General features: G+C 56.4%; 1 protein-coding gene across 1 annotated transcript; it reads right to left on the reverse strand.

The window, feature by feature from the left end:
* Positions 1 to 9,263: 9,263 nt before the first annotated feature.
* CKM (creatine kinase, M-type) lies at positions 9,264 to 20,459 on the reverse strand. The gene is made up of 8 exons (XM_006142072.1): positions 20,372 to 20,459; positions 17,214 to 17,424; positions 16,213 to 16,367; positions 15,046 to 15,178; positions 13,953 to 14,124; positions 10,767 to 10,890; positions 10,227 to 10,416; positions 9,264 to 9,811 (listed from the first exon to the last, which is right to left on the reverse strand). The coding sequence occupies exons 2-8, from the start codon at positions 17,404 to 17,406 to the stop codon at positions 9,633 to 9,635; spliced, it is 1,146 nt and encodes a 381-aa protein (XP_006142134.1). The 5' UTR covers positions 17,407 to 17,424; positions 20,372 to 20,459; the 3' UTR covers positions 9,264 to 9,632.
* Positions 20,460 to 22,889: the final 2,430 nt, after the last annotated feature.

Here is a 22,889-nt window from a genome sequence, read left to right on the forward strand (position 1 = left end):
CCCCTGCCCACCGGGCGGCCCCGCCCCACCACCAACCTCTTCACCAAGCTGACCTCCAAACTGACCCGAAGGTGAGCTCTCCGGGACCTGGGGGAGGGGTGGGGCGGGGGTGACGGGACCTAACCTGTCTTCTACTCTGCTCTGCCTCCTGCACCCCCATGTGTCCTCCTCCTCTCTCTGCCCTGTCACCCCTCACCTCCCTCCTCGCACTGCAGGGTTACCCTCGATCCCTCTAAACGGCAGAACTCTAACCGCTGTGTTTCGGGCGCCTCTTTGCCCCAGGGATCCAAGATCAGTAAGTCCCTTCCAGCTCTGTCCTCACTGGCTCTCCCCGTCTGCATGTCTGGCCTGTGTGCGGGCGTCTGGGGGGCTCTGTGGGTGCGAGCAGGGCACGGGGGAGCCTATGGGGTCTGGTGGTTCCCTTACTCACTCTGGAGCCAGACTCTTGGGGTTCAGATTCCAGCGCTGCTGAGTGACCCTGAGCAAGTCACTCACCCTCTCTCGGCCTTTGTTCTGTAAAACGGGGATGGTAATAAGTCCTTTCTCTCGATGTTGTGGGGGCCCAGTGCTTTTATATATGGCCGAAGCTCAGACGGTTGTCTTGGCGGATGTTTTATAAGCGTGTTGCTTATTAATAACTCACCTGCCGTTTGTACTCACGGAGCGCCTGCTGCGTGCCTGGCACAGTCCTAGGCTCTGGAGTAGGGAGAACACGACGTGTAAAATCCCTGCGTGGCAGAGCCAGCGTTCTACTGGGGGACCCACGCAGTAAACAATAAGCAACATATATAAACTATCAGGCAGTGACAAGTAGAAAAATAGGCCGGGGAAGGGCCAGGGTGTGGGGAAAACGATGCAGGCCTTCACTCAAAGAGGTGCAGACAGAGCAAAGCCTGAGCGAGCACGTGTGTGTGTGTGTGTGTGTGTGTGTGTGTGTGTGGCCACTTCTGCGTGTAGGTGTGTGTGCACCCACTTCTCTCTCTTTCATCCTCCAAATTCTTTGGTATCTCTCCTACGACCTGTGCTAACCACTTCAGAAGGACTCTCCTTGCCGGGACGAGCAGGAAGGCCAAATCCCGATTCTGGGCCCTCCTGAGCCCTTCTCCAGCTAGTAGGGAGGGACCAGAGCTGAGGCGGGGGCTGCCGGAGTCCCTGAGACAGTGGGTTGGGGGAGGAGGGCTCCCTATGTCCAGATTAGACACACGGTCCCTTTTTCCCTAGGGTCGCAGACGAATCTGAGAGAATCGGGGGACCTGAGGTCACAAGGTGAGTGTGCCTGCCTACCCTGACTGCCTGGGACCCACGAGCCTCAGCACCTCCCAGCACTCACCCCACGCCTGTGGGTGAGGCCCGAGCTGCTTCCTCTAAGGCTAGCTTCCTGGAACACGTGCCCCTCCCCAGTGGCCAGTTCCTCTTACCCCTGCCTTGATTCCTCTCCTCTCAGTGCTGCCCCACCCCCAGCACCTTCCCTTGACCGTCTTTAACGTCAGCCTTGTCCCTCCTCCGACCCAACTCCTCTCCCTGTTAACACCCCGCTCCTTCACCCTCCCCACCCAGTGATTGCACAGCGGTGGCCCACAGAGCTGGGCCAGCGGGGCAGGCATCATCTGCGCAGGCCCAGATGGGAACTATTTTAGGCTTTGAGGGCCAGACACTCTCTGACACACCCATTCGGTCCTGTCCTTGTAGCACAGAAGTAACCAGATTGAATATAAAACAAATGGTCTTGGCCGTGTTCCAGTAAAAGTCCGTTTACAAAAGCAGGCAGCGCTGCAGTTGGCCAGGCTCCCATTTGACCCTGTACTAGTTTAGAGACCTGGAAGAAATTGAGCCTTCCCTTTAGCTTCCACTAAGTCCCAGGGCTGACTCTCATTGGCTGGAACTAGGTCACATGCCCATCCTTAAACCAATGCCTGCGGTCAGAGGGGTAGAGTGCTCTGATTGGTCAGGCCTGGTCATAGTATCATATTTGACCCAATCACAGTAGTCAGGAAGGGGAATGCGCTCATTGGCTAGCACTGACTCCAGGAGCTGAAGGGTGGAGTTAGTCCTGCTTAAAGGGGAGAGAGACGTGGAATTCTGCTCAAGAGAAGCATTCGTGGGGGTTTTGGCAGGACCTGGCTTTGTCATGCAGGGCCCTCTGGCATATTGCAGAACACTTAGCATTTACCCCCCCCTTCCCCCAACCTAATAACTACTGTGGTGTTCCCATCTGAAGACCTTGTGACCAGCAGAAAGTCCCCGGAAATTTCAAATACCCCTTTCTTTGTACGGACAGTACTGCTTCTAGGTGAGAAGCATTGGTCCAGAATGAGGAGGACTGGGAAGAAGAGGAAAAAGTGGTTGTCCTTACAGGAGGAGGATATATGAGGAGATGAGCTCAGCTGATAGAAAAAGGAGACCCCCTGGGACCAGCAGATGGTATAGTGGTTACATTGCTGGACTCCCACATAGTTGACTGCGGTTCAAATCCCCGACCTGGCGGCTTAAAACTCACACTGAGTGCATGTGCAAGTGTGCCCAGGATCCGGAGAGGAGAATGGAGGAGAGGGGGTTGTGGCATGACCATCCTCCCTGGGGGTGATTTCTCACTTTCTGTCTCTCTGATGAGCATACACGCCCTAAAGCAGAAATCTTTCTCTCTCTCTTTTTTTAATAGTGCTTTTTAAAAAATTATTTATTTATTCATTCATTCACTTTTTAACTTGACCAGAGAGAGACACAGAGGGGGGGCGGAGTGAGAAAGCAAACCACCAGGTCCAAGACTTGAACTGTATCATCCATGTGGGAGTGTCCAGCACCTTAACCATCACGCCACCTGCTGGTCCCAAGAAATCTTTCTTTAAAAAAAAAAAGGCCTCAAAATACAGTTAAGGAAAAATGCATTGTTTAAATGTTCTTTCTTCCATATGAGAGATGGGGAGAGAGCTAGAGAAACAGGCACCACAATAGGGTCCTTATGCCATGAGCCACCCCCAGCCTCAGCTGGCCTGGATCACAGGCATTCACACCCGGACAGGCACGCCCAGAGGTCCCCAGACGCAAATCGGGGACCTCCCCGTGTGAGTCCATTGTGTTACCTTCTGGCCATAGGTATACATTTCTGTCACGGAAGCAAGCCATGGGGTCATTCAGGTACCCAGGCTTTCCCATCTACCCTCTACCCCCTTCACGGTCAAGACCAGCTCCTGGGAGGCACATTTTCCTGTGAGGGAGGCGCGAGGGAGTTGCACGTCTCACTTCTGCTGCAACCTGGCATTTGATACAAGGCCACGCCTGACTGCAGGGGAGGCTGGGAGATGTCCTAAGCTAGGCAGCTTTATCTGAGACTGTCACTGCAGTAAAAAATAGAAGAATGGTGGGTTTTTGGGTGTTTTGTTTTGTTTTAAGAATGATCTGTTCAACTTTATTTTTTATTATTATTTAGTTTGACCAGAGAGAGATGAGGGGTAGGGGAGTGAGAAAGCAAGCCTCCAGGTCTGGGACTCAAACCATGGTCGACCTTGTGAGAATCCAGCACCTTAACCACCTGGCCCAGGAGGGACAGCTAAGGATCTGTTCAAAGTGGGAAGAGCTGTCCCCTCCCTCCTCTGCCCGTCCTCTTCTCGCTCTTCCTTGACCTCTCATGTCTCCTCCCCTCAGTTGCCATCTACCTTGGGATCAAACGGAAACCGCCCCCCGGCTGCTCCGATTCCCCTGGAGTGTGAAGCTAACCAGCTCGCGCCCTCCCGAGGCCCTGATGGCAGCTCTGCGCCAGGCTACAGCGGGCGCCCGCTGCACCTGCCGGCAGCTGCTGGCCTGCTTGCACGGGGGTGCGGGCGGGCCCGAGCCCCTGTCCCACTTCGAAGTGGAGGTCTGCCAGCTGCCCCGGCCGGGCCTGCGGGGAGTCCTCTTCCGCCGCGTGGCGGGCACCGCCCTGGCCTTCCGCACCCTCGTCACCCGCATCTCCAACGACCTCGAGCTCTGAGCCACCACGGCCCGGGTCCCTTCCTCTTCTCCCTTGTCTCCTTTGTGTCTACAGGAGTGGAGGGGGCAGGGGGGACTTCTCCCTTCATCTTCGCCTCAGTTTCCTGAATTAGATTTTGGGGAAGAGATCACCTCTGCGGATCTCCGGTCGGGGCTGCTCCGTGTGAGAAAAGGATCAGGGGGCTCAGCGGGGGAGCTGGCACCTTCCTGGAGCACCCCCAGCTGGGCCTGTCCTGCCGTGAGCTGCCGGGGGCACTTGAAACTTTGGGGTCAGGAAGGGGAACTGAGAGAACTCTTCCATCTCTCCCAACAGCCCAAGAATTAAGCCTTGGGCGGGGCAGGGAGAGCTGCTGAGCCTAAAGACTGGAGAACTTGGGGGCCTGGGAGTGGGGTTAGAGAGACAGATTCCTTCCCCTCCTCTACCCCGTGTTCGAACCCCCTTCCTGCCCCAGGCTGGCGCGGGGCACTTTGTACAAATCCTTGTAAATACCCCCACCCTTCCCCTCTGCAGAGGTCTCTCGAGGAGCTGCCGCTGTCACCTCCGGTTTTTAAGTTATTACACCCCCACACTCCTGTCAGCCCCCTCACCTGCAGCCTGTTGCCCAATAAACTTAGGAGAGTCCCCCACACACTGACCTGGGGTTTTCCTTCCCTGCCCTCACCTGCAAGTGAGTTGAGGTGTGTGACTCTGGGCCAGTGGATTCTCCTTTCTGAGCCTCGGTATTCTGATCTGCAGAATGGGAAGAGTGGGGGTACGAGGGTCAAGAATGATGGCGGAAGGAGGCAGGACAGAGCTCGGCCTCATCTGTGAGGCCCCAGTTCCTATACCCGGCCCCCCCATTTGTTCACTCTCACCACCGCCCCTTGTCATGTTACACTGGACTCTCAGCCACTTCTCACTCCGGGTAGTACATTTATTCAATAAACAGCCATTGACCAGTGCTGACTCAGTGCCAGGCCCGGGGCTGGACATGGAGACACGAGCACCCCCGTCTGCAGGGTGTCTGGTTCTGACACACACACTGGGGAACCTGGGAGAGAACGCGGGGAGAGGTTGGGGAGGCCTCTCCAGAGGAGCTGACACTGCAGGAGGGCTCTGAAAGATGAGTAAGAGTCGACTAGGTTTCAGGTATGCCTTGGGCAAAAGCCCAGAGGTGGGAGTAGTTGGTGTATCTTAGAAAACTGGGTAATTTCAGTATAGCCGATTTGTTGAGCATGGGTGGAGAAGTAGCAAAGAAGATGCTGTATTCGGACTAATAATCCGTCTACACTGTAAGCAGGAGGGTATTGTTGGCATAATAGTGTATGGGCGCAGGCACCAGCAGATGGCGTAATGGTTACGTTGCTGGACTCCCATGTAGTCGACGGTGGTTTGAGTCCTGGACTCAGCAGCTTAAAACTCACTGGGCACAGGTGGTGCGTGCCCTAGATGGTTTCCCACTTCCTCTGTCTCCGGCGAGCACGTGCTATACCAAAAATCTCTAAAAATAAAATAGTGTATAGGTGCAGGACTTAGGCATGTTTGGATGGAAGCGCGAGACTTTGTCTCCGTGTTTTTCACTGTAAGTGCAGTTCCAGAACCATCTGGTAGGCTCTCCCTCCCTGATGGCAAAAGCCATTTCAAACTTCTGTCCCTCCATCTTAGTTTCTGCAGTGGAAAGGTCCTCGTTGCCGGTTTCCAGCAAAAGTCCTGAGGCAGTCTCTTATTGGCCCAGATAAGTCATGTGATTGTTCCCGGACCAATCACTGTAACTGGAGTGACCAGGCCCATACCTAATGCTGGACCCAGGAGAGACAGGTCAGAAGCAGAAGGGAAGTGGATTCTCGACAGACGGAAGTGGCTGAAAGCTGTGCAGACCCAGGCGGGCCTGTGTGCACATGGCCTTCAGGGCCTACGTGAGCAAGCTGGGCTTTTTCCTGAGGTACTGGGGGGCCAGGAGGGGTTTTAGTCATCCTCTGGGGGCATCCCCTGTGCTGTACACAGTGGTGACCAAGAGGGCCCCAGACCTGCTCTAGTGGGGCTCACAGCTCAGTGGAGAAGGCAGAAGCATAGTCAGTGATGACCCAGTGTAGGCAGGGCTGGTTTCGCGGGGTCCACAGGACAAGGACAGCTTCCTGGAGGAGGAGGAGCCCTAGACACGCTGAGTGTGTGTGTGTGTGTGTGTGGCGGGGGGGGTGTGCATTCTAGGCCGAGGGATGGCTGGGAAGCCAGAGAGCACAGGTCCTGGCTGGTAATTAAGGGAGCCATATCCCACATGACCAATCGCAGTTTGAATCTTGGTCCAGCAGCTTGAAAAACGCCAAGCATGTGTGTGTGTGTGTGCCTGAACTCCCACAGGAGGGACGATTGTGGCATGCCGACACCCACTAGGTGTGCTTTCTTCCTCCCTCTCTGTCTCTGGTGAGTGCATGCACCTTTTGGCAAGTCGGGGGAAGTACAGGTCCTGCATTCAATGGCCTGTGGTTCTGGCTTAGTAAAGAGTCGCTGTGAGAGAGGTCGGAGAGGAGGCTAGGGATGGCGAGGCTGTGGGCAGGGGCCTGGGCTTTCTTCCAAGGGCACTGAGGGGCCATGGCGAAGTGAGCAGTAGAGCTGGGCAGGTTTATGCTGCGTGCAGGAAGGATGAGAGGAAGTGGGAGGGGTGACAGAGGAGTAGGGAGGTCACAGCCCTTTGCGGCAGAATGGAGGGCACTTGACTGGCTCAGACGGCTGCCGCGGAGTGTTCGTGGCCTGTGTGACCTCGAGGTGGAGCTGGGCTTAGCGACGTCTCAACAGGACAGTAACAACGACATTCCAGCGTCGCGTCGCACAGGTCTTGCAATGCTCTGATCTTTGGGGTCTCCTTCCCTCCCTGGGAACTTTCGGGGCCTCAGTTTCCCCTCTGTAAGCCAGGTGGATTTGTTGCTCTCTAAGGGACTTTAGCCAGTCTCTCTCTCTCCTTTTTTTTTTTTGAAGAATTATTTAATATTTATTTTAATTTGACCAGAGAGAGGGAAAGTGAGACTTGGCAAGCCACCAGGTCCAGGACTTGAACCACAATTGGCCATGTGGGAGGCCAGCGCCTTTAACCACCACGCCACCTGCCAGCCCCGCCTGTATCTCTTTTTTTATTTTTTTTGGGGGGGAGAGATTTTCACTGTAGGGTGCGTGCGCTCGCCAGACAGACAGAGAGAGACATAGAGACAGAAAGCGAGAAATCATCCCCCGGGGGGATGGTCACGCCGCAATCCCTTCTCCTCCATTCTCCTCTCAGGATCTTGGGCACGCACGCACACGCGCCCGGCGTGAGTTTTAAGCCACCGGGTCCGGGACACGAACCACGGTTGACTACGTGGGAGTCCAGCGACATAGCCATTATGCTAACTGCTGGTTCCCAGCCCGCCTATATCTCTTAAGGTTTGAAAAAAATACCTCTTCCAGGGTCTGTAGGATTCTGATCTCTTCCTTTTGGGGCCCACCCACTGTGTCCTTGTGAGGGGGGGGTTGGCCTGCTTGGCTGAGTGGAGGTGACTGACATGTCTAACACCCAATACATGTTCAAATACTTCTTGCCTTCTTGACCGCCTCCTCTTTCACCCAGCTGCTCCTCATTCCCCTTTCCTGTTCCGTGCTCTCCAAGACAGACTTCATGGGGTGTTCTGCTCCAAGCACAGCCTGGACAAAGGCATCAAAGTGGGAACTATAGGGCTCTATAAAAGCTAGAAGAGTCAGGGGAACCATGGAGAAAGAACTGGAAGGATGAGCCATCTGCAAATGGTGTGCACTTCAGTGGGACCTTGCAGATCACAAATGTATGGAGTGTCTTGTAGGGACTATTAGGAGTCACAGCAGGTTCTGGAGCAAAGTAGGGGGGATTTAAAAGACCAATAGCAGAGATGGAGGGATGAAATCGGACCAGATAGAGGCCATTAAAAAGTGTAATAGAGGGGCCGGCAGGTGGCATGGTGGATAAGAGCGCTGGGCTCCCACATACCAACCGTGGTTTGAGTCCCAGAGCTGGTGGCTTGCTTTCTCACTTTCTCTCTTTCTCTCTCTATCCCTCTCTGGTCAAATTAAAATAAATAAATAAAGTTAAATAAAATAATTATTTTTTTTAAGTGTAATAAAGGGACCAGCAGATGGCATAATGGTTACGTTACTGGACTCCCAAGTAGTTGACTGACTGCAATTCAAGTCCCAGCCTGACAGCTTAAAACTCACTCCAGGTGCGTGTGCATGTGTGGCCAAGATCCCAAAAGGAAAATGGAAAAGAGGTTACAGTGTGGCCATCTCCCTGGAGGGTTATTTCTCTCTTTCTGTCTCTCTGTTTCTCTCTGTCTGTCTATCTCTCTGGTGAACACATGTGCCCTATAGCAAAAAAAAAAAAAAAAAACCTCTTAAAATAAAAAACAGCGTATGGGACCAGCAGTTGGCGTAATGGCTATGTCGCCCAACTCCCATGTAGTCGATTGTGGTTTGAGTCCCAGATCCAGTGGCTTAAACTCACGCCAGGCACATGTGCGTGTGTGCCCAAGATCCCAAGAGGAGAATGGAGGAGAAGGGATTGCGGCGTGGCCATTCCCCCTGGGAGGTGATTTTTCACTTTCTGTCTCTCTGTTTCTCTCTGTCTGTCTGTCTCTCTGGTGAACACATGTGCCCTATAGAAAAAAAAAAAAAAAAAAACCCTCAAAAAACGGTAATAGAGTGGGACCAGCAGGTGGTATGATGGTTAAGGGGCTGGACTCCCAATTGGTGGACAGTTCAAGTCCTGGATCTGGTGTCTTGAGAATCACCCTGGGCAAATGTGCGTGTGTACCCCAAACCCCAGAAGTGTGGAGGAAGGGGTTGCAGTGCGGCCTCCCCTCTGGAGAGTGATTTCTCACTGCCTCTCTGGTGAGTGCAGTCGCCTATGGTAAAACCCAAACTTCAAAAACAACAAGTGTAATAGAGCTGTTGGCTGGGAAGCATGGGAGGTCTGGAACTACGGAGATCTGGAACTCGAGGCCTGCGGGCCAAACTCAGGCTTTTTGTTTGGCGTTGCTCCCTGGCGTAGACACTGTTTGGATCTGAGTGCGGATTGGTCGCTGAGGTTGGAAAGCCCGTGCCTGACTGACTATGGGACGCTGGGCCACACCTCTCTGGGTCTCAGATCCCACTCAGAGCCCTACAAGTTTTGGGTTAGACTCAGTTCTCTATGGCTCATTTTAGGAATGGGGGAGAGCATGCCTCCTTACATGCCCGGAAAGGGCAAACCACAGGAGGCCACACAGCGGCTAGTTAGAAATGGCCTTCGTACTCCCTCAATAACCATCGCGCAAAGTAAGGCCACCATTGCTTTTATTTATTGCTTTGCATGGAAAGACTCCAGATGTGCTGAGAAGCTCCTCGCTGGCCAGAGCCCCTGGCAGTGAGCGGAGCTCTGGGAAAAGGAAAGGAGGGCGTGAGGATGGTTTTTAATTTGCCGGGACCCAGAGGATGGAGCCCTTTGGTTGGAACTCTGGTTGGAATTCGAACTCCCAGAAGGGTGACTAGAACTACCCCTCTCCCACCCACCCCCCAGTCGATCAAACCATTATAGGCCGGACTCTGGGGGAAAGGGCGGGGCAAAGGGGAGGAGCGGGACTCCGGTAGGCCGGGACCTCCCACGCGGGAGCTCCAGCTTTCGGCGGCGGGCTGGCGGGCTGGGCGCCTACTTCTGGGCAGGGATCATGTCGTCGATGGACTGGCCCTTTTCCAGCTTCTTCTCCATCTCCACCATGAGCTTCACACCGTCCACCACCAGCTGCACCTGTTCTACCTCGGACGAGCCCAGGCGGTCGGCGTTGGACACGTCGAAAACTGAGCCCACGGCAGCGGTGTCCACGCCACCTGCGGGGCAGGGAGCAGGGTCACGATGAGCGAGCGGAGGTGCTGTTGCCACAGCCGCCGCAGTGAGTACCCGTGTGACAGGTTACCAGCACACGCATCCTCGGGATCGTCTATTCCCGGGCCGGGCCGCGTCTCCAGCTGGAAGTTAGGTACCTCACTCCCTCAACCAGCCAACATGAAAACGTGGCACAGGGGGTAAGAGAACGGGCTCTGGAGCCAGGATGCCTGGAGTCGAATCCCGACTATCCCTTTACAGTTGAGAAGATCGGGCCCCAAGGAATGCCCAGGAAAGTGCAACGCATACAAAGTCGTGGTGGTACCATACTGCCCCCTCACTGGACCCCCAGAATTCGCGCGAATGCTCCACATCCCCTCCTCCCTGGCTGCCGCTGAGCTGGGGACCTGGGGGCCGCACCTGTGCCCCGCTTCTGCAGGCGAAGACGGGTGAGGATCTCCTCGAACTTGGGGTGTTTGCTCAGGTGCGTCAGCTTGACGTGCACGCCCCCACGCAGCCCAGTGCCCAGGTTGGATGGGCAGGTGAGCACGTAGCCCAGGTGCTCGTTCCACATGAAGGGGTGGCCCGCTTTCTTAAAGATCTCCTCGATCTGAAGTGGAGAGGGAGGACGAGGGGTCAGCGCCAGCTGGCACCCCCAAATACACCCGGAACCAAGGGACGAGGCGTGAAGAAGCGGAGGCAGTGTTTCTAGGGGGCGTGGCTACACAGCCAGGAGGGCGGAGATTCGAAGGGGGCCCGGAGGTGAAGATGGTCATAGGATGTGGAGGAGGCGGGGCTTGAGGACTTTGGAGGCGGGGCCTTAGGGGCCGGGCTTGGACATGGGGCGGGGCCTTGGGAAGTGGGTGGGGCGGGTTCTGAAGGGCGGGGCTTGGTGTGGGTAAAAGGTGAGGCCTTGGAAAGAGGGAGGGGCGTTAGGGAGCAAGAAAGGCGGACACACACCTTCTGCAGCCCCACGCAGAAGCGGCGGAAAACCTCCTTCATGTTGCCCCCCTTCTCCATGGAGATGACCCGGAGGTGGTCCTCCTCGTTGACCCACACCAGGAAGCTCTTGTTGTCGTTGTGCCTAGGGAGGGACGCCGCAAGAGGCCAAGGAGTCAGTTCTGCTGGAACCTCATTCCCCACCTCTCCCGGTACCCTCTGCTAGGGGAAACGGGCCTGAGGGACCTGAAGACCACCTCACACGATCTGCAAAACCTCGGGCCTTGGGATCAAGGATTTTTGGAGACTTACGTGTTTGAACAGCATCATGTTATAGACGCTGGGAGTCTCCTCTCTTTGACAAGCAGAAGCTTGCAATCAGAATTAAGATATATTTTTTTAGAATTATTTAATTTTTATTTATTATTATTTTTATTTTGCTATAGGGCACGTACGCTCACCAGAGAGAGAGAGAGCAAGAGCACGTGAGATAGCAAGCAGCCAGGCAGGACCAGAAGTTAGCGTAATGGCTATGTCGCTGGACTCCCATGTAGCCAACGGAGGTTTGAGTCCCGGACCCGCTGGCTAAAACTCACGCCGGGCATGTGTGTGTGCGTGTCCAAGATCCCGAGAGGAGAATGGAGGAGAAGGGATTGCGGTGTGGCCATCCCCCCTGGGGGGTGATTTCTCACTTTCTATCTCTCTATCTCTCTCCGTCTTTCTAGATAGTGCAAGAGCCCTGTAGCAAAAAGTTCTCCAAAAAAAGAAAAGAAAAGAAAGCTGCCAGGTCGACTTCAAATTGTTACCGGCCATGTGGGAGTCCAGCGCCTCAACTCCCATGCCAACTGCTGGCCTCAAGAATTGCTCTAGCTTGGAAATTCTACTTTTGGTCTCAGGGTCAGAGAATCCTCCCATCGCATCGTGGTATGTACAGATCCTACTAAAATCTTAGAGTCAGTCAATCTCGAGGCCAGGAGGTGGCGTGGTGGATTCCCACACTGGCAACCACAGTCGATGCTGTACCTGGCAGCTTGAAAGTCACGCTGGGCGTGCGTGCCTATGTGCTGTAAAAGTGCGCGTGCCCTAAAATCCTGAAAGGAGACTGGAGGAAAGGGGATTGCAGTGTGGCCAGCTCCTGGGGGAGGTGGATGTCTCACTTTCTGTCTCTCTCCAGCAAGTGCACGTGCCCTATGGCAAAAACTGGGAAAAAAAATCAGCCAATCTGATCATAGAACCCGGAATTACCTAAGTTTTTGAAAAGCTAAATTCTTTGGGACCAGCAGTTAGCGTAATGGCTCTGTTGCTGGACTCCCATGTAGTCGACCGTGGTTCGCGTCCCGGACCCGGTGGCTTAAAACTCACGCCGGGCGCATGTGCATGCGTGCCCAAGATCCCGAGAGGAGAATGGAGGAGAAGGGATGGCGGTGTGGCCATCCCCCCGGGGGGTGATTTCTCGCTTTCTATCTCTCTGTCTCTCTGGCGAGCACACGTGCCCTATAGCAAAAACCTCTCAAAAAAAAAAAAAAAAAAGAAAGAAAGAAAGAAAAGAAAAAAGAAAAGCTAAATTCTTTTAAATCCTCAGCTCTCAGAATTAGAGACTGGTAGGTTGACAGTTTCATAGAAAATCTAGCAATTGTAGTAGTAAAAATAACACTGAACCGAGATGTACTGGGCATGCATATATACACCAGGCACTGCTTGGACACCACAAAAGCTAAGGTAGTCCGCGCGAGGGCTATAAATACTGTGATCCCCAACCAGCAGTTAGCGTAACGGCTATGTCGCTGGACTCCCATGTAGTCGACCGCGGTTTGAGTCCCGGACCCGGTGGCTTAAACTCATGTCAGGCACGTGTGCATGCGTGCCCAAGATCCCAAGAAGAGAAAGGAGGAGAAAGGATTGCGGCATGGCTATCCCCCCGGTGGGGGGGGGATGATTTCTTGCTTTCTGTCTCTCTGTCTCTCTGTCTTTCTGGCGAGTGCACGCACCCTATAGCAAAAAACCTCTCTAAAAAAAAAATTACTGTGATCCCCATTTTAAGTAAGCCTTTTTATTTTTTTTTCCAAGAATTATTTTTATTGGGACCAGCAGATGGCATGATGGTTAGGGATGCTGGGCTCCCACCTGGCTGACCACAGTTCAAGTCTCAGGCCTGGCAGCTTGCTTTCTCAGTTTCTCTCTCTCTCTGTCTTGCTCTGATCAAATTGAAAATAACAATAATGATAAATAAAATAAAGAATTCTTTTAAAAAATTATTTTTATTTATGGGGCCAGCAGGTGGCGTTGTGGTTAAGGATGCTGGACTCCCACGTGGCTGACTATAGTATGAGTCCTAAACCTCTTAGCTTGCTTTCTCACTTTCCCTCGCTCTCTCTCTCTCTCTCTCTCGCTCTCTCTCCACTCTGTCCTCTGGTCAAACTAAAATAAATTTTTAAAAGTTAAATATTTTTTTTTGGAGAGGTTTTTGCTACAGGGCGTGTGCGCTCACCTGAGAGACAGAGACAGAGAGATATGCTGCAATCCCTTCTCCTCCATTCTCCTCTCTAGATCTTGGGTTCGCACGCACACGCACCCAGCGTGAGTTTAAGCCCCTGCGTCCAGGACTTGAACTGCGGTCGACTACGTGGGAGTCCAGCGACATAGCCATTACGCTAACTGCTGGTCCCAAAATAATTTTTTTTAATAATTATTTTATTTTATTATTATTATTATTATTATTTACTTTGCTATAGGACATGCGTGTTCACCACAGACACACAGAAAGACAGAGAGAAAGTGAGAAAGGAGGCCACTAGGTCCGGGACTCTAACCACAGTTGGCCATGTGGGAGTCCAGTGCCTTAACCACCACGCCACCTGCTGGCCCCGTGATCACATTTTAAACTGGAGAAACGGTGGGGGGGGGGGAGTGGAGAAGAGTTAAATTTGCTCAAGTTTGCACAGCTAGCAACTGGCAGAGCTGGGATTTGAACCCAGGGAATCTGCTTTAAGTCTCAGTTCTTCACTGCTGATTCTCTGACCCAAGTTTCCCCAAGTCGCTCACCCCGACCACAGGCTAGGCGGCAGTGGGGGAGGTCACTTCCTGCGGCACATGGAAGACCGTAATTACCTTTATAGTCTTGGCTTTGGTGGAGGGGTGAGGAGAGTCATGGGGCCGGGAGGAGGCCAGGGAAAAGCGAAGCTGAGGGACTGGGGCGGGGGTGCTCACCAGATGCCACGGGCATCGGGCCAGTCCCGGGCCATGCCTGAGGCCAGCAGCAGCGGGGACACGGGCTTGTCAAACAGGAAGTGGTCGTCGATGAGCTGCTGCTGCTCCTTCTCCGTCATGCTCTTCAGGGGGTAGTACTTCCCCTTGAACTCGCCTGTCAGGCTGTTGAGGGCTGAGGGCCCCCAGGGAAGGGTCAGCAGTCTCCCCACTTCCACCTGGATGTGGGAGGCCCGGGGACCCCCTGCTGCTGCTGCCCCTGCAGGCCTTGGCTCAGCCACACCCGAACACTGAGTGGAAACCCTAGTTCATGCCCCGTCTCCAAAACCCTGTCCCTCCTCGCTCGGAGTCGAAGCCACCGCCTTCCCTCTGGCCCTCGGACCTGGGAACTGGCCACCCCTTGCCTCCCCACTTCCACCTGGATGTGGGAGGCCCGGGGACCCCCTGCTGCTGCTGCCCCTGCAGGCCTTGGCTCAGCCACACCCGAACACTGAGTGGAAACCCTAGTTCATGCCCCGTCTCCAAAACCCTGTCCCTCCTCGCTCGGAGTCGAAGCCACCGCCTTCCCTCTGGCCCTCGGACCTGGGAACTGGCCACCCCTTGCGCTCCTGGCCTCCCTCTGCCCCGGCCACCGTGGTCTCCTGGCCAGTCCTCCAACATGCAGCCCCCCAGGCCTCTGCCCTCGCTGCTCCCCTGCCTGGAGTGCCTCCCGAGGTGGGCTGTCGTTAGGTCTCAACCCCTCCCCGGCTGTTCTCTGCCCCCCCCCCGCCCCATTTCGTGACGAAGTGGCTCCTGGGAACTGTCTTGCTCGTTGGCTTCTGGGTTTCCTGTCCTCGGCCCTCCAGGCTGAGGACCTGTTCACTGTGGGAGCCCCAGCTCCCAGCCCAGGGCCAGGACAACTTAAATACACGGATGGGCAGATGGTGTCTAGACCTCCCTGAGACCCCCAACATGCTAAGTTTACCCCACACCCACGATGCACCAGGCTCCTCCCACATTCTGGAAAATGGGGGCCCAGGAAGGCACGGGATCCTGGCCCTGGAGGAACAGAGCCCAGGCGGGGTGACCCCAGCGACTGTGGGCTGGGGGTGCTCACCTTCCACGGAGAGTTTTTCCACGGCCCGGCGCTCCCCCCGGGAGCAGTGGGGGGGCAGGGTGTACCCCTTGATGCTGCGGCCAGTGCGGACGCGACTGCTGAGCACGTAGTTGGGGTCCAGGTCGTCTCCACCCTGGGGAGTGGCTGGGAGTCAGGCAGGCAGTCCTGGGGAACCCCCCACAGCCAGCCCTGGGACCCCCCCCCCAGGTTCCCTCAGTCTCTGCCCTGCCTCTCTGGACAGCTGGCGCCCCTCCACCTCCACTGGCCTGGGTTGCTACACCGCTCTCCCCGCCACCCTCCCTGGCTCACTCCCGCCTGCCTGTCCGCCCGCCCATCTCTGTCCGTCTCTTGTCTCCCTGTCTGTTTCCTGTCTCCCTGTCTGTCCTTGTTTATGCCTCCATTTCCCTCCATCTCTCTTTCTCCATCTGTTTTTAGAGAGGGTCTCACTATGTCACGATTCTGCCTTGGCCCCCGGAGGGGCTGCCCACCATGCCAGGCTTTTCGGGGTGGCCCAGGCATCGAACCCACACCTCTGGAGAGTTCTCAGCCCACTGAGCAGCAGCGTCAATAACGTGCACTGTAGCCCTGGGCCGTCTCTCTTCATCTCTCCGTCTCTGCATCTCTCTCTCCCTGTCCCCACGTGGAACTAGACCCCGCTGCCTCCCTCCCTGTGGTCCCGCCTCTTCCTTTTCTGTGTCTGTTCCTGCGCCTTCATTCTCCGAATTTTTTCTTTAAAAAAAAAAGTTATTTTATTCATGACAGAGTCTGCGTGTGCACGAGAGAGCAGCACCCTGGACAGGGTCTGGTCGGGCCCTGACCCCTTTCCCTGGCCTCCAGCGAGTTAGGGTCCAGACCACGCCTGACCCCTTTCCCTGGCCTCCAGCGAGTTACGGCCCAGACCACGCACACACACACCTGGTGGGTTTTCAAGCCACACAGGATCCGAACCCGCAGTCAACCAGGGGCTTCCACCACTGCATTCAGTGTTGTTACCGACCACGCCACCAGGCTGAGCCTCTGTCTCCCTCTCTGGCTTCTCTCTTCCCTCTCTCTGTTTCTCCCCCTCTCTGTTCATCTCTGTGTGTCTCTCCTTGTGTCCATCCTCCCCCCCACACACACCTCTTCTTGTCCTTCACCCCTCCGCCCTGCGCCCAACGGGCAGCTGACCTTGAGGTTCTCGTGGTTGAGGTCGGTCTTGTGCTTGTCGGTGGGTTTGTAGCCCCCGTGCCGGTCCTGAATGATGGGGTCGAAGAGATCCTTGAATACCTCGTAGGACTCCTCGTCACCGGCCACACAGCCCACGGTCATGATGAAGGGGTGACCTGGGGAGTCGGAGTGAGCTCAGAGGGGCTGGTCTCCAGTAAGGAGGCCCTAGGGTCGCATGGGTTCCAAGTTGATTGTGTGTGTAAGCGCATGTGTGTGTGCACACGCACTCGTGTGTGTCAGCGGTGCATTCGTTCAAGTCCTCGGGGTCAGAGCTGAGAGAGGCCAACAGCATCCAGGGGAGGGGAGAAGGCGGCGATGGGGCAGGGGGAGTGGGTAGTCTCAGGAGGCCGGGAAGAAGCTGAGACGTTCGCATCAGTGTCCCGAACTCACAGACTCAGCCAAGTCGTTTTAGAGTCTCTGACGGTCGTCCCCACAGAGGGTCAGGATAATAAGAGGCTTAGGAGACCCTGTGTTTCTCAGATTGGGACGCAGAGGCCAGGGCAGAGAGGGTTGCAGGATCAGTTGATTCAAAGGTGGATGAAAACCTCGTCCGCTCCCGGCTCCGCTCTCCCCCGGGGAAGAGCCACCCTCCGATCCCACCCCCGGCCAGTCTCGGTGTGTGCTCGGGTGTGTGTATGTGCATTGGCAGGTATGTTTTCACACACGGACGCCCGCTTTTCCGATGAGGATACTGGGGCGTGGGGAGAGAACACGACTCGCTTGGGCTCGCGGACAATCGTGCATGTCCGTTGTGTGGTTTGGCCCATACCTGGCCTTGTCTCCAGCCCTTACGGGAATTAACTCACTTGTTTCTCACTACAGCCACGTGTGGCGCCACTGTACGGGGGGGAAAACCGAGGCTGTCTGCGGGGGGGGGGGGGGGGGGACTGAGGCCTGGCAGCAGCCTCTGGAGCCGCCCCACACACGTCGGGTCCCTGTAACGCTCCGTCGGGGAGGCTTACCTGGGTTGTCCACACCTGTCTGGATGACATCGTCCAGGGTGAAGCCAGATGGAGTCTCTTTGTCCCGCAGCTTCTTGTAGAGGTCAGGGGTCAGGACCTTGGCCATGTGGTTGTTATGCTTGCTGAGGTCCGGGTACTCCTCCTCAGGCTTGTAGTTCAGCTTGAACTTGTTGTGGGTGTTGCCGAACGGCATGGTGGCGGCGTGGGGGGGCTGCAGGGCGGAGGTGAGGGAAGGTTAGCTCCATCGGCCGAGAGCAGCGAAGGGACCTAGTGAGGTTTTGAGCTCAGGCAGGCTGTGAGACTTGGAGCCAGAGGCGTCCCCACTTTTTTTTTTTTTTTTTTTTTTTGAGAGATTTTCACTGTAGGGCGCGTGCGCTCGCCAGACAGACAGAGAGAGACATAGAGACAGAAAGCGAGAAATCACCCCCCAGGGGGGATGGTCACGCCGCAATCCCTTCTCCTCCATTCTCCTCTCGGGATCTTGGGCACGCACGCACACGCGCCCGGCGTGAGTTTTAAGCCACCGGGTCCGGGACACGAACCGCGGTCGACTACGTGGGAGTCCAGCGACATAGCCATTACGCTAACTGCTGGTTCCCAAGGCGTCCCCACTTCTGAGCCCCTGAAAGTTGACAGGAAGCAGGAGGAGTGCAGGGCCAGCATTCTGGCTCTGCCACACCCTGGCTGGGGGAGCCTGGCCTAGTCACCTTGCTAGAGACTCAGTTTCTCCAGCTAAAAAATGGGGGAACCCTCTAGGCTGGAGACGTATTGTGGTGTGGATAAGAGTAGGTTCCAGGGAGCTAGCAGGTGGCGTCGTGGTTAAGGTGCTGACTGCGGTTTGAATTCTAGACCTGGTGGCTTAAAACTCACACTGGGCACGTGTGTGTGCATGCCCAAAATCCTGAGAGGAGAAGGAATTATTGTGTGGTCATCCCTCCTGGGAGGTAATTTCCTACTTTCTCTCTCACTGTCTCTTCCTGTCTCTCTGGCAAGCGTACACACCCTATAGCAAAAATCTCTTTAAAAAAAAAAAATTTTTTTTTTGAATGTAGATTCCAGAATCAGACAGATTAGAATTCAGCCACGGCTCTGCTACTTATAACTAGCTGTGTGACCTCGGGCGCGTTGCTTAACCTCTCTGTGCCTCAGTTTACTCATTTATAAAATGGAGATTATGGGCCAACTGGTGGTTAAGGCAGCTGGATCCCACATGGCCAACAGCAAGTTCAAGTTCTAGCCCTGGTGGCTTGAAGAACATGCCAGGTATGTGTGAGTGCATCCCCAAAATCCCAACGGGAGGGAGGAATGGAGAAGAAACTGTGGCATGACCATCCTCCACGGGGGTGGAGTGCTTTCTCTCTTCCCACTCTGTCTCTGTCTTTGGTGAGTACACACGAATTCTGGCAAAATTTTTTAGAAAAGGAGGGGAATCAGGGCCCAGCAGATCGAGTAATGGCTGTCGCTGGACTCCCATGTAGTCGACTGCAGTTCGAGTTCAAGACCCAGTGGCTTAAACTCACGCCGGGCGCGTGTGCATGCGTGCCCAAGATCCCGAGAAGAGAATGGAGGAGAAGGGACTGCGGCGTGGCCATACCCCTGCCTCTCTGTCTCTCTCTGTCTGTCTGGCGAGCGCACGTGCCCTATAGCAGAAACCTCTCCCAAAAAAAAGGAGGGGAGTCACACAGCACTCACTTCCGTGGAGCAGTGCCTGGCACCAGACAGGCGTATTTCTCTGAGCTATTAGTATTGCCGTCGGTGTTGTTTATTTCGAAGGTCCTTGTGAAAAGCTGGTGAGAAGGTGGAGGGGGACGTGGGCGTTGGTGGCAGTGAGCATGTGAGCAGAGAAGGGGTGTCCTCTCCTCAGAGGTTCTTGGATGCTCAGTGAGAAGATGAGGGCAGGGCATGGGGGAGCCAGGTGCCCGCCCCCACCTCTGCCTGCTGACAGCTTTCCTGCAGGCCTCAGTTGGAGAAAAAAAACACGAAAACAAAAACAGAAAACAGCCTCTGGGGTCGACAGAGCCAGGTTCAAATCCACCTGTGCCATTTCCCTGCTGTGCGACCTCCAGCCAGTCACTAGCCTCTCTGAGCCTCTGCCTTCTGTGAACGGAGCCTGCCACCATGGGGTTGCCAGGAGGGTTCTTTGAGCTTGGGCGTGTGGCCAGTGACCACAGGTCCTGGCGTGGAGCGGGGCCTGGTCCCCAGGGGCTGGCTGTGATTGTCATGATTACTTTTAGATCCAAAAGGGGGCGGGCTCGGGGGGCCGCACACCCAGCTCCAGATATGGGGAGCCAGGGGATTGTGGGTCAGAATCCAGACCAGGGCCAGCTGAGGGAGCTGGGGTTGGGGGAGCAAAGAGATAAGGACCCGCCAGAGACCTTCGGTGCTGCTGTGCGGGCGGGGTGGGGGGTTATTTTTAGAACCTGGCAGGCCCTTCTCCCCCACCCTGCCCCCAAACCCCGGGGCTCAGCTTGCACCGAGTCAGCAGGCGCCGACAGGTGGACCGGGGTGGCCGGGAGGACGTGCACCCAGGCAAGGACACCTTGCCCAGACCCCCTGCCTGCAGAGGGTGTCCCACCTCCACCCTTACCAAGGCCACCCCAAGAGAGGTACTGAGGCCAGGGGGGTGACCCGCAAGAGCCACAGCACACATAGGCCAAGACCCACACGCCCACGTCACCGTGGGCTCCGGCCCAGACTGTAAACTGAGGCACACGGTTCCAACTCCAAGCTCAGGGCACGCCCATGACAGACACTCACGGGAACCCCAGCAAGGCAGACACACGGGCACCGAAACACAGCAGGGGCCACACGCGTGCAGGTGCGTAAGAGCCCACGACACCTGCCCTTGCGGCCCCGACAGGCGGCACAGCCCCCTCCCACCGCGGTGGCCCCCGTTCTGGGGACAAACTGCAAGAATGGGTGGACGCAGGCCTGGCTGACAGCCTCTGTAGGAGGTGACAGCTGGTGCCTGTCAAGATCCCATTTGTCTCTGGGGTCCTTCCCCACACCCCATGACTTGTACCCAGAAACCATGAGTCACTGGGGCTTGTGGGGGCTCACAGGGTCAGCCTTCTAGGCCCTTCCAAAGCCAGGGCAGCCCTAACACCCGAGGGGACCCCCGCTCCAGACCGCACCCTGATTCCTACCCCAGGCAGTACCTGGCTGGACGGTGCTGCGAGGGGCGGTCTCTATCCCAGAGGCGACACTGACCCGAAGGCAGGGCCAGCAGCCCCGGCCTTATATAGGGGGGCCTGGCTGTGCCATTGGCTGGGAGGGGCTGTCCCCGGGGAGGGGACCCAGAGGGCAGCTGAACCTCTCACCGCACTGAACGGGCACTGTGCCCACGCTGGACCCAGGCATGCCTCGCACCCAGCCCTATGGCCTTGTATGGGCCGCCTGAGGGACCGGGCCCAGCCCCCAGCCCAAGCCAATCCCCCCAGCAAGTGCTGAGTCGAGCTGGCGGGGACAGCTGGCCCCCTGCCGGGAACACGGGACAGCGGCTGGGAGCATCCAGGCACATGGAAGGCGCCCTCCCTGGCCCCCGAGCCTGCTCCGGCCCCCAGCCCCCTCCTCGACCCACCCCAGCTGTGCCTAATCCCCATTGGCCTTGCCCAAAGAAACAGCAGGCCAGGGCCCTCACCACTGAAGGAGACCCCGCAGTGACCCTGGGCACCAGGGACTCTGGCAGCCAGAGGGGACAGAGGCCAGGGGGCTCTGCCCACCTCGACCGGCTTTAGGAAGAGGATCCCAGAGCCACAGCTGCCAGCACAGCAGTCTGACCCCAGGAGCCTGAGTGCGACCTCCCCCTTAGGGGCTGAGTGGGAAGGAAACCGAGGCTGGGCCAAGTGAGGGAGTCTCGAACTCAGGGCTGGGGTTGGGGGTGGTGGTCCTCCCCCCTCGCGTCACCCGGGTGTCCCTGAGATCTTGTGGCGGAGGGGCCAGGGAGGGAAGGGAGTTATTTTAAGAGCGCGCTGTGCTGTCTCCCCTCCGAGGCTCTAGGGGCTGGGGGGGCACAGGGGACAGGTGTTGGGGAGGGTGTCACCACATGTCCGGGTTAATTATAACCGGGCCTCTCCGGTGTCCCCAGGCCTCGCCTTACAAGGGCAGCCACAGCCAGGACGGCCCCACCCACGCCAGGGGCAGGGGCTGGGCAGTAATGCGGTCGGAGCGCGGGCACCTAAGTCGCACAGATGTGGAAATGGGGGCTCCCGGCACCGGGACCAGACCAGGCCCTCAGGCTGAGGAGGGGATCTGCAGAAGGGGGATGGCACAGAAGGAGCTGCTTCCTCCACCTGGGAGGCATCGAGGTTGCGGACCAATTGGTGCCTCCTCAGGGCACTCCAGGATTGCAGCGGAGAACAGAATGTTCCTTTCCTCGGGGTCCATTCCTCCTCCTGGGGTCTCCACCTTTTCTGGCATCTCTCGGGTCTCCCCCATTTCTTCCCAAGCAGGTGAGGATTGGCTTAGGGAAAGGAGAACGTCTCTGCCTCTCTCCAGGCTCCTGATCTGGGGGAACAGGGTGGTGGTTAAAAAATTTCACCAGCAGTTGGCGTAATGGCTGTGTTGCTGGACTCCCATGTAGTCGACCGCGGTTCGAGTCCCGGACCTGGTGGCTTAAACTCACGCCGGGTGCGTGTGCGTGCGCGCCCAAGATCCCGAGAGGAGAATGGAGGAGAAAGGATTGCAGCGTGGCCATCCCCCCTGGGGGGTGATTTCTCGCTTTCTGTCTCTCTGTCTGGTGAGCGCACGTGCCCTATAGCAAAAACCTCTCAAAACAAAAACAAAACAAAACTTCTCCTTGGGGCCCAGCTCCCTCTTCCAGAGGTAGAAGCCTGGCAAAGGTCTCCTCACGGTTAGGGAAACCGAGGCGCAGAGAACGGAAAGGAACTGGTCTAGAACCGACGACGTACTGAGCACCCCCAGGGCGCAGCAGACGACGGCCACGGCCCTGCCCTCATGCAGGCGGTGTTCCGGTCACGCAGTGAGGGGAGGTGGACGCCCTGAGAGGCGCGCCTGAGGGGCACAGCAGGGGAGGTCACCAAGCCTCTCTGGAAGGTGACATCTGAGCAGAGGCCTGAGGAGAAGGGGATGAGAGCCTTGGGCTGGGGGCTGGCAGGTGCTCTGAGGTGGGTGTGTCTTGGCATGTCTGAGGACAGACGGGAGCCAGGGAGCTGCAGAGACGTAGCCAGGAGAGAGTGGGACGAAGACGAGCTTGGAGAGGGGACTGGAGTCACCCAGCGGGCACCGGGACCTGGGAGGGGTTACGCGGGAGCCACTGAGGGGTACGAGCAGAGGAGAAGCAGGTCCCACCCACGCCACGCACCTGGTGGGTGGCCCAGCCCAGGCCCCGGACTTCGATAACACATTGTGGTGACAGCTGACATTCTTTTCTGGCCACCAAGTGTCAGAAGCCCTCTCTAGGTTTGCAGAATTCCCCACCCTCTACCTGTCTCCTTTGGCAAAGACTAAACAGCCAGAAACTCAGTTTCCAAAAATCCCTACAGCAATGAGCCAGTCGTAATCTGGGCTTGTCAATTAATACTCCCGCAGAATATTTTTAACAGTTTTTTTTTTTTTTTTTTTTGCCATAGGGCATGTGTGCTCCTCAGAAAGACAGAGAGAGACAGAGAGACAGAAAGCGAGAAATCACCCCCCAAGGGGGGATGGTCACGCCGC

The sequence above is a fragment of the Tupaia chinensis genome, unplaced genomic scaffold, assembly GCF_000334495.1.
Source record: "Tupaia chinensis unplaced genomic scaffold, TupChi_1.0 Scaffold000067_1, whole genome shotgun sequence".
NCBI lineage: Eukaryota > Metazoa > Chordata > Mammalia > Scandentia > Tupaiidae > Tupaia > Tupaia belangeri.

Coding starts and splice junctions, on each gene's coding strand:
- CKM (XM_006142072.1), bottom strand. CDS start 17,406: ATGCCGTTCGGCAACACCCACAACAAGTTCAAGCTGAACTACAAGCCT. Junction 15,179..16,212: donor TCAACCACGAGAACCTCAAG/GTCAGCTGCCCG, acceptor GCCACTCCCCAG/GGTGGAGACGACCTGGACCC. Junction 10,891..13,952: donor CCCGATGCCCGTGGCATCTG/GTGAGCACCCCC, acceptor GTCCCTCCCTAG/GCACAACGACAACAAGAGCT.